The following is a 10,660-nucleotide window of genomic DNA, read 5'->3' on the forward strand; positions in this document are numbered from 1 at the left end:
GGACACTAGTTAGTTTGCTCTCTGATGAGCTCAAGTTTCAAAATGTGAGAGAGGATGAAAATGAGCTTGCTAGCATTAAACAGCTAAACAGCTGACTGCTCTCTGCTTGCCATCTGTCCATATAGCAGCTGGCTGATTATAGAGGATGTTGGCTGTTCTCCGTAAGCTCCCACCTATTCATTTAAGCACACACACACACACTCACACACTCACACACACTCACATACACTCTCACGCAACACACACGCACGCGCACACACGCACACACACACTCTCTCACACTCACTCACACACACACACACACACACATCGTTTATTATAACCACTTGTTCTAAATAATTTAACCTAAATAGGGGTAGAGAGTTGTGCCTCACATCCTCATCAGTATTATATGATAGCTGAGCTTGCTTTTAGTTATCTTCAATCAGATTTATAGGCAATGATTTAGTGTTTATTGCACCATTTTTGGAGCCATGCCTATTTGCTAAGTGGAAGTGAGTTATACTGTCAGTACTATCACCAAGATTATGCCTCGGTTTATTAGAGCTTCACCATGAAAGTTCCCAACATCAGTTCTGCCTTGCAAAACTTTGATTTTATCTGCATTTTAAGGGCTGTGCTGTCCATGCACATACATCCACAGCACTGTTATGTGCTTGATTATGATTGAGAGGAATAGATTGTCTATAATAGCACTCTTCTTAATATAATATAGCACTTTTGGAACAAGGCTCCAGTGTTATCCATCATGGATAAATCTTTAGTACAGGTGATTTTTGCACCTTTTTCATCTTTTTGTAAGATGAAAAGCTTTTTGTAGGTTTTTATCTACAAGAGAAACAAAAAAGAGACGCTGGTGAGGAAAGTAATATACGGTTATTGTGGCGTTCAATAAAATTAAGTTTAATTAAAATATATATATACATACATACACACACTGTGTTCATTAATTCATGAACAAATTATAATCTTTGCCAAATACTGTAGTGTAAGTAGAATAAAAACATGTTGTTGAAAGCTTTGTCATTATTGTCCTATAACAGCAGGCCCCATCATGTTTTATTCCTTACTTTTATTCGCTTTTGTTTCCAGTATACTGGAACTTCTTTAGTATCTAATGGGTATTTATGGGTTTTGCAATTTTCTTCAAAGAAACCTGAAAATCAACCCATGACACAGTTCCTGCCACATTCCACCTCCTTCCTTTTGTAAAGGAGATAAATGTTCTCATCTTTCCTGCCTGAACAAGACCCAAAAATAAAAAAATTAAAAAAAAACTTCCCTTTACTCTTTATCTAGATTAAATGGCCTATTTTTCTAATAGTATTATAGTCAACTGAAATTTATAAAGAATGCCTTAACATTTTGTTCTGTCTATGTATGTTTTGATGAAATACACAATAACGACTATGAAGAAAGAAGCAATTACGTTGGCATACTTTATTAAACCTTTAAAATAACTTTTATACGAGTATGACTCATGGCAGCTATTTGGGTGAAAGATATTTTGATACACTGATATTTTCTTGACTATTTTTACGCTGTTATCTCTTTGGTCAATCTTGGAGTTTCCTATCTATAGCACTATAAACAAACTCTATGTAAAGCAAAGCAGCATGTAACAAAGTCCAGCTCAGACTGGTTTGACTTGCCTGGATTGTTTGTGTAGGTTATGGCACAAAACTTCTCCCTGTTATACCAGAGTTCCCATGATATATTACCACACAATCCATCACATCATACACAAACAGTATTTTCTAGCTTGTAAGAGTTCAAATTTTATCCATTTGAACTTTTATTTATTCAAAAAGAAACAAAACACTCTCTACTGAGAAGCACTCAGCTAACTAACTGCAGGACTCTGAAATCTGATGATCTAACTGGAAATTGAGATAAGCCTTTGTTTCAGAGGTTACACTCATGCTACAAAACTGAAGACTGAGTCACAGATAAACAATGCTGGAAAACCACTGCCCTTTGGCCCTCTTCCACACACACACCTCTGCCACAGTTTGTTCACAAGATGTTAATAGTACAGTATGTGGTTAAAGTGTTCCAAGGCTATTTAGTACTTATAATGCTAGTCTACATAAATCGCTCAACACCACACAGCTACCTTGGTTTTAGACGATAATATGAAGTCAACTTCAACACAATTGCTGTCAAGCACATTCTAATGAAACTGTCTTTTACATTAACTTTATTAGGAACATTGAGTGTATGACCAAACAGGTATTACATAACTATATAATATTTTATGATTGCACTTTTGTCTTTAGGTCAACACCATTGCAAATGAGCTAATAGCCACAATATGTCTTGCAAGGTGTAAAGAAATGAAATAAAACAGAAATCAAAAGATCATAAGGCTGTAAGGAATTTTAAAAACACTGTAGGCTGTTTGAAACATGTCTACAGCATGTCAAAATCACTGATGTACAAAGGTGGAACTGAATTCTTACTAGTATTCTTTATCAACATTTACAAATCAGCAGTCAACATCGGGGTGTGAAAAAAACGTTAAACCGACTTTTGCAAGAGAAATATTTATTTGGATTAATAAAATATTCACTAAATATTCTCAGATGTTTACATAAAGTAAGCATGTCCTCTAAAGTGCTTGTAAACAATACACAAAAGGTTTCATCTTCGGCAAGAAAATAAAATAAAATCCTAAATGAGTTGCAGTGTTAAAGACCAGCTTAAAAAATATCTAAATACTGTACAGTCAATTTAAAATCAGCAAATCTTCATGGATCCTTAATTTTAAGTTTTCTCGGTCCTATACGTATAGTTCTCACAACCGGCACACCCCAACACCCACTTCCTTCATCGGTGTTCCAACACACTTCAAATAATAAATGTTCAACCTGCACAGTATTTAAAAATAAAGTCTCTTCCATTCTCCACCCACAGTCTAATAGAAATCCATTTAAAGCCATGGGCTTCAACTAACAAACCATTGGACTATGAAACTGATAAAACTCAGTCGTCAATCACACAGCACCATTGTATAAACCCATTTCTATTGCTTTCTGAATATTTCAATTTACTTCCTTTTCTGCTGCTTTAGCTTCTTCTTTTGTTTGAGGATCATATTATACAGTGTTTCGAGTCCCTCTAGTAAACCATCGCCGATTATAGCACACGAAGGTTGCAAGTGCCATGGGGTGGAGGTGCCAAGTTCTCCCAGTGCCAGCATCTTCTCAATTTCTGGCAGCGTCATAGAGTTCCTCAGGTCCTGCTTATTTGCAACGATAAGCATTGGTACACCTTGACCCTCTGATGCATGTGCAAGCTTGTGAAGTTCGGTTTTGGCCTCGTCCATCCGCTCTGCATCCACAGAGTCGACCACAAACACGATGCCATCAGTGCAGCGAGTGTAGGACTTCCAGAGTGGACGAAGCTTCTCCTGACCCCCAACATCCCAAAAGTGAAAGGTCACCCTCCCGGAGCGACCAAGGGCCACTTTTACCTTCTCTGCATTAAATCCTTTAGTAGGCACAGTGTTCACAAACTCATTAAACTGCAGTCTGTACAAGACAGTAGTTTTGCCTGCAGAGTCCAGACCCAAAATTGTAATGTGCAGAGACTTCCAGAAAGGAAGATTGGAACCGGATATCCCGTTTCCCATTTTCATCTGGTTTGCCGTCAGATTAAGAGAAGGAAACAATAAAGATCCATAACTGAACTTCTGGTTTTACTCCCAAAAGATTCTTAGGAAAAAGAAGGAACAGACACAAAAATACCAGTGATTTTAATAACAAAGTGAACAAATGGTCAGATAATTTATTATGGATAATGTTATTAATAGAACTGATTTTCTGGGTTGTCTGAGAATCTGGGTTGGCTAGTTTAACTAACTAACCAGTAATCTAACAATGCTGTAATCTAATACCCTGTGGTTTTCAAAGTAATGGCCATGAGGTCTGGAATTTGTATAAAAAAATAAGTTAAAAAAGTCAACAAAAACTGCTACTCAAATAGCCGTGATTATAGTAATTAATTCCATTAAAGTTCTACTTAAAGTACTATATTATTTACATAATTACTATTATTTAATTCCATAGTGCCAACTGCACTATGTATGTTCTTAGTATTTCTTGTAGCAACTATATTTTGTTGTATTTTGTTAATCTTACTTGAGCTGGATCTAACTACAGTTTTAACAGAAACATGGAAAATGTCTAATATCATCCAAAGTTTTTCATATACACGGGTTACAATGTGGGTGAATTTGCAACTGGTTTACAATGTGGGTGAAGGTGCATGCAAAAAAAAAAAAGATAAAGTGGCCATTAAAAAAATAAATATTATGTTGCATTTCATAGTTACATAATTCATAAAAGTTTATAAATAGATTATAAAGTAAGTACGCAATATGGGTGGTATGTATAAGCACGCAATACGGGTGGTATGTATAAGCAAGCAAAACGGGTGGTATGTAAGCAAGCAAAACGGGTGGTATGTTTTGGGTTTTGGTTTGATTTTTTGTTGTTGTTAAATCAGCATGTTAGCTTATTATACCAAGTGAGATATTTGTAATAAATGTAAAAGTTCCATTTTAAAGCAAGAGCACGGGTGATGATTGTAAAACTGCACTGATTTCATTCTCATATGTTTTCTCTTCCTGAATCACAACACAGCTCCCAAACAACACATATATATATAATGTACTATATATACTACTGTACACAATAAACTGACCAAATCACTCAGGAAAAAATGTCAGGGGTCAATATTTTTCCTACTTACCACTGGGACTTTACTGATTACAAATCTTTTCCTGACTTTATATTTAATTACAGCCACTCGGACAAACTCCACACAGCAGCGACGAGTCACACACTGAGCCGCTGCACTTAGCACTGAGCTCCTCATTTGTTTACCTTTGAAATGATTGGTCGCTGAGAAGCACGCGCTTTATAAACCATGACGCAATCTGCAGGTGCAAGTTTAGACTCATTTGCATAAAGAGCTGCAGTGTATGGAGGCTTTCAGATGAGGCTTTCATTGTGCGATTAGACTTGAAATCATCTTCATTATTATAGCATCTGTGTGGAAATGAAATGTTCCTGAAAGATATAGAAATATAAACTTTCGGGGGGTTTTTTCCCCCAGCATTCATTAAAAAATGACACGATGCACTGTATTGATGGTTGGAAAAGGTTGTAGTGTAAGAAGTTGTCCTGCACAGATCCCTGACTTCAACCCCACAGGACACCTTGCACTCCAGGCTTCCTCACCTAACATCAGCACCTGACCTCACTAATGTTTCTGTGGCTAAACGGGAACAAATCCCCATAGCCACATTCCAAAGCCTAGCAGAAAGCCTTCCCAGAAGAGTTGGCATTATTATGTAATCATTAAGTAAAAAGGGGGAATGTGATGGAATGGGATGCTCAACAAATATATATGTGTGTCTGCTTTATCCTGAGCATGCAGTCTCACATTTCAGTCGGTTGCCGCTTTGCACAATACAAGATCTCATATACTGTAACAGCTATCATACTAATGTGTTCGTTCCAGTATTTCTGCACAAGCAATATCGATTGAACATTTACACCGTATTTACACTGGTCGGCTCTGTTTTTGTTCATTGTCTAGTGTGTTGTCTTTTGTGTATTGTCTTGTATTTTTTGTTTGCACATGATTTTGTCCTGCACTGTCTTTCTGACTTGTCTTGTCCTGCACTGTTTGCACCAGGTTGCACAGATGTACTGTACTTTATGCATCTAGGACTACTTCCTAAGTCTTACTACTTGCATGGTCCTGGAGAAATGTCTCATTTCACTGTGTACTGCAACAGCTATATATGGTTGAAATGGCAATAAAAACTTGACTTGACTTGAGCTAGGCAGTGGTGAATCAGGAAATCAGAGGACCCTGAGAAACCCATGCAGGTAATAAAAGAAATAAATTCCCCAGACATTAAAAGCCACTATTATGTTTTATTATTTTTTTTCTCAATAAAATGGTTTATTCTGCCTTCACTCAAAGTATTATTTCTTGACTGTGTGAATATTTTATTATTTCATCCACGATCTGCTGAATTTCTCTTCCACACGGTCCATAAATGCACTGTACTCCCCTCTCCTGCGCCGATGCCTCTGAAAAAGTGTAAAGACAACATGAAAACCAGAAATCAAGAATTAAAGCAAAAAATACCTACTTTTTAAATCTAATATTTGGTTAAAACAGTCTATATTTAAAATACATTAATAATATAAACACAAAATTGAGTGAGTCTGTATTTAAAAATTCTGGTAGTGCACTATGTAAATGTATGTAAAGTAGGAATAAAAGCCATAATATTTTTCTTTTAATATATTTTATGTATGAAATCTTTAACAAGTTTGCATGATGCCAATAAGCAGTTATAATACCTGTTAACTTCAACACAATTGCTGTCAAGCACATTCTAATGAAACTGTCTTTTACATTAACATTTTTACATTAGCAAAAGACGCACATTGGAGTTGATCAGTTACATGTGATGTAAATGGAATTATATTATCCCAAATTATTGTTTAGGTTTCCCTGTAGACCAGCTGTAGTCATTCAAGCTACCATAATAAATGATAACTGTGTGAGCATCAAATGAGCAATTTATTGTAATTTTGATAATGAACAGTGAACACTCCACTCACTGTGTATGTAGCAGACATGGGTGGCCAAGGGGACTTTGGCAGCATGAGTTGTGCATCCCATTTGGGTTCTGCTGGTTTGAAAGTAATAATTTTCCTAGCTGTCTCCCCTTTTGGAGAATATGACTCAGGCTGGATTGCTGAAATTCACAAATTTGTAAGTAAACACATACTTATATTACATTTTCCTACAAAATTTGCCTAGTTGTCTTGATAGATACACCTTATGAACTAGTGTGTGTGAAAAAGTCTTTGCCCCTTCCTGATTTTTTTAGTTTTTGCACATTTGTCACACTTTAATGTTTCAGATCATTCATTCATTAATTTTCTACCGCTTATCCGAACTAGCTCGGGTCACGGGGAGCCTGTGCCTATCTCAGGCTTCATCGGGCATCAAGGCAGGATACACCCTGGAAGGAGTGCCAACAGATCGCAGGGCACACACACACTCTCATTCAGTCATGCAATCACACACTATGAACAATTTTCCAGATGCCAATCAGCCTACCATACATGTCTTTGGACCTGGGGAGGAAACCGGAGTACCCGGAGGAAACCCCAGAGGCACGGGGAGAACATGCAAGCTCCACACACAAGGCAGAGGCGGGAATCGAACCATCAACCCTGGATGTGTGAGACGAACGTGCTAACCACCGTGCCCCCCTGTTCCAGATCAAACAAATTTAACAAGATAACAAGTAAAAACATGCAGTTTTTTAAATGAAGGTTTTTATTATCAAGGGAAAACAAAATTCAAACAGGGGGAAAACACTTCTTCACACAGGGCCATGTGGGTTTGACTTTGTTTTTCCTTGATAATAAAAACCTTCATTTAAAAACACATTTTGTGTTTATTTGTGTTATCGTTGACTAATATTTAAATTTGTTTGATGATCTGAAACATTAATGTGTGAGAACATGCAAAGAAACAAAAAATCAGGAAGGGGCAAATACTTTTTCACACTACTATATCTATCCTATCTGTATCTAATCGCTTTACTCATTAAAATAAAAGTGTTGGGTGTAGCAATGTCAATTGTGCAGTATTATTATTGAAATAAATACCACAATAGAAAGATTAATACATGAATATATTAAGCTCACTTTCTCCCAAAAACGGAGTCTTAAGGTTCAAATTTCCAGGATCCCTTGCTTTGGAGGTCACCATGTCTGGCAGGTTTTCATCACACTGCAGTAGGAAAATAGCAAAGGCCTCTTAAACACTGCCATCTAGTGTCACTATGCTACACTAATAACACTTTTAATAATTATTGTCCATTAATTTTATATTAACGTTGATCAGTCTTGTTGTTATGGCATAATTGTTCCAGTCATATACACACACCAACATGCCACTTTAACTGGTAAAGATTTACCCCTGCACATTAATGTAGCAACAGTAGCCAAAAAAAAAAAAAAAAAAGTGCAGGGGTACAGATGTCTCATCAGTACTGAGTAGTGAGTTTGTGACAATATACACAACGTATTGTGATGTACATGCTTGCTGTAAACTTACAGGTCTGAAATTGTGAGGCTTCGGGTTTTTGTAGGGATCACGTGGAAACTGTCCAAACTTCACAAACTGTAGCTGTAAATCCAGCAGTGCAGGCGGTTTGTATGATTTGACAAACACTGGTATATTTCTGTTTTTTTCTTGTTTGGATTGCAAGACAGGAGGCATTATATCAAGGCTTTCAGATAATTCTTCTAATCCTTCTTTGATTATAGCTGAGTCAATGGTTTTCTTCTTGATCCGAGGCAAGTTTAGAGTGCAGTACAGTTTTGGGCTAAAATCAGGTGGCTTTATTTCCCACAAGTCTCTGTGGCTGGCAGCAGGTTTTGGTAGTAGGAGTTTGTGAATCCTACTACGGCTTGTGATTACATTTTGACTGGCAGTGAACAGAAGCTTCCTATTGAAGGTGAATGACCTTTCTGAATCCTTTATCTCTGTGACACTCACTTTATGTACCTGGTCCTAAGATCATATAGGTGATGATATTACAAAACAATTTTAAACAATTAACACATCTGCCTTTGTGATATATTTATGTATGATCATAAAATATGTACAAAATACAGCAACATTCAATCAGCCCACACCAATACAATGATATAAAATACATTGCAGTACAGTCTAGATCGATGACCAAAGATGTGTGACATAAAAGATTTGACCAATACAAATGCTTTAAAGATATTTTATATCTACAACACAATCTTGTCTACAAAAAAGTGAAATGTTAAAGCAACAAATTGAAAGCATTTGAGCAATAGCTGTATTTTAGACAACTTTAAATTAAATATATTAAATGAAAACGTTTATCCTACCATTCCCAGTTCGGTAATCCGTCAGTCATGTGTGCGACACAGCAGGAAGAACAGGTTGCTGTGTTGGAGTGCAAGTTTGAAGCAATGGGAACAATAAAAAAGGTTGCTAGGAGGCTTAAGTGTAAAGGCTTTGTGCAGAATATGCAGAATACTAGTCGTAATAAGAAAAAGAATGAATAGAAAAGAAGCTAATTTTTGAATGCATAATAAAATTAATTGCACTCTCAGGAAACTGACATTTAACAACAGTTTCACTGCTGTTCTCCACAAAATTTAAGCTAAAAGCATTGTGTTGAACAATATTTACACCAGCAGAGGGAAGCACAAGACATTTCTGAGAGAGAGAGAGAGAGAGAGAGAGAGAGAGAGAGAGAGAGAGAGAGAGAGAGAGAGAGAGAGAGAGAGAGAATTAAAAAATACTTTTCATCAATACCTAAGGATCAATGTGTATCCAGATTCGATTCCAGGAAACTGATCACGAGACACATCCAGGCACTATGCTCATACATTTTCAAGCACCAATTCTTATTTATAGGCAATTTAATGTAGATGTGTAGGGTTAAGATTAAACATGGCACATTTGGGCACAACCAAAAACAGCTTGTGTCTTTACAGGCAGTTCTGTCAATAGGTCAAAAAAGGTCACACCTGGCTTTTATTAGGCTAAAAGCCAGGTGGGGGAGGAAATACCATGGGCAAAGAGTTTTCAGCTGGGTCACAGTTTACACTCACTTGGTGGTGTAATCAAGTTGTTTCGGATAATACGGGTGAGATGATTACGAGTAGTGCAGCGTGAACCTGTCCTGACAATGTGGCCTCAGCTGGACAAACAGGTCACAGGTGTCTGAGCCCTTAAAAACATAAGGTAAACTGTAAATCCATAACCTCCTCATACTTTTGTCTGTCGCTAGAACAGGAAGAGTCACTGCTCCAAGTCACTTCAAAGATTGTACTCCAGCTACCAAAAGGCTAACAAAGGGAGAACCATTTGAGTTTAGAAAAAAAAAACTGCACAGTAATAAAGAGACAGGGGAGAGAAAACAAAGCTAGACATATTAATGTGGTCTTATACAAATATTGTTACGAGAAGGTGGTGAAATAAGTGGTGACTTTTAGTGAGTCGTATGAATTAGCTAATTAATGCAAAATGACCTTACGTTTTCATAATGAATTAGTGGCATGTTGGGATAGCATGTCTGGGTACCATGTCAAGGGTGTCTCCCACCTTGTTCCTTCACTACCTTGGGATTGGCACCAGGTACAAAAAATGGATGGAATGATGTATCTTGAGTGTCTCATACTTTATGATAGTTATATATTTATATAAAACTCTTATAAGTTTGGAGAAATTAATTTAGTCCTTTTTTCCATTAAAGGCTTGCAAACATACATGTAGTACTATTCACCTTAACATATCTTAACATATATCGACAGCTACATTCCAATTGTATCAGCACACAAACGTATTGCTCCTATCATCTCAAAAGTGCAGATATATAGACTATCTGTATATAGATCACATGATGTAATGTTATTTATGGGATATTCAAGAGATAGACACTGGTTGCACAGAGTAAAGCACTTTAAAGAGTACTGATGTCACTGACAAGCCAGGGAGACATTTTCCAGTATTTTCTTTTGGAAAATTTTGTCCAGAATGCAGTCAGAATTAATTTTTGGTCAGT

General features: G+C 36.8%; 2 protein-coding genes across 2 annotated transcripts; both read right to left on the reverse strand.

Moving 5' to 3' along the window:
* Positions 1-879: 879 nt before the first annotated feature.
* Positions 880-4,905, reverse strand: arl4aa (ADP-ribosylation factor-like 4aa). The gene is made up of 2 exons (XM_027148187.2): positions 4,756-4,905; positions 880-3,716 (listed from the first exon to the last, which is right to left on the reverse strand). Exon 2 carries the CDS (start codon positions 3,638-3,640, stop codon positions 3,050-3,052), a length of 591 nt encoding a protein of 196 aa, XP_027003988.1. The 5' UTR covers positions 3,641-3,716; positions 4,756-4,905; the 3' UTR covers positions 880-3,049.
* A 1,039-nt stretch (positions 4,906-5,944) lies between these two features.
* Positions 5,945-9,050, reverse strand: si:dkey-30e9.6 (uncharacterized protein LOC564083 homolog). The gene is made up of 5 exons (XM_027148172.2): positions 8,976-9,050; positions 8,164-8,622; positions 7,752-7,836; positions 6,651-6,787; positions 5,945-6,110 (listed from the first exon to the last, which is right to left on the reverse strand). Exons 1-5 carry the CDS (start codon positions 8,976-8,978, stop codon positions 6,030-6,032), a joined length of 765 nt encoding a protein of 254 aa, XP_027003973.1. The 5' UTR covers positions 8,979-9,050; the 3' UTR covers positions 5,945-6,029.
* Positions 9,051-10,660: the final 1,610 nt, after the last annotated feature.

The sequence above is a fragment of the Tachysurus fulvidraco genome, chromosome 11, assembly GCF_022655615.1.
Source record: "Tachysurus fulvidraco isolate hzauxx_2018 chromosome 11, HZAU_PFXX_2.0, whole genome shotgun sequence".
Lineage (NCBI taxonomy): Eukaryota > Metazoa > Chordata > Actinopteri > Siluriformes > Bagridae > Tachysurus > Tachysurus fulvidraco.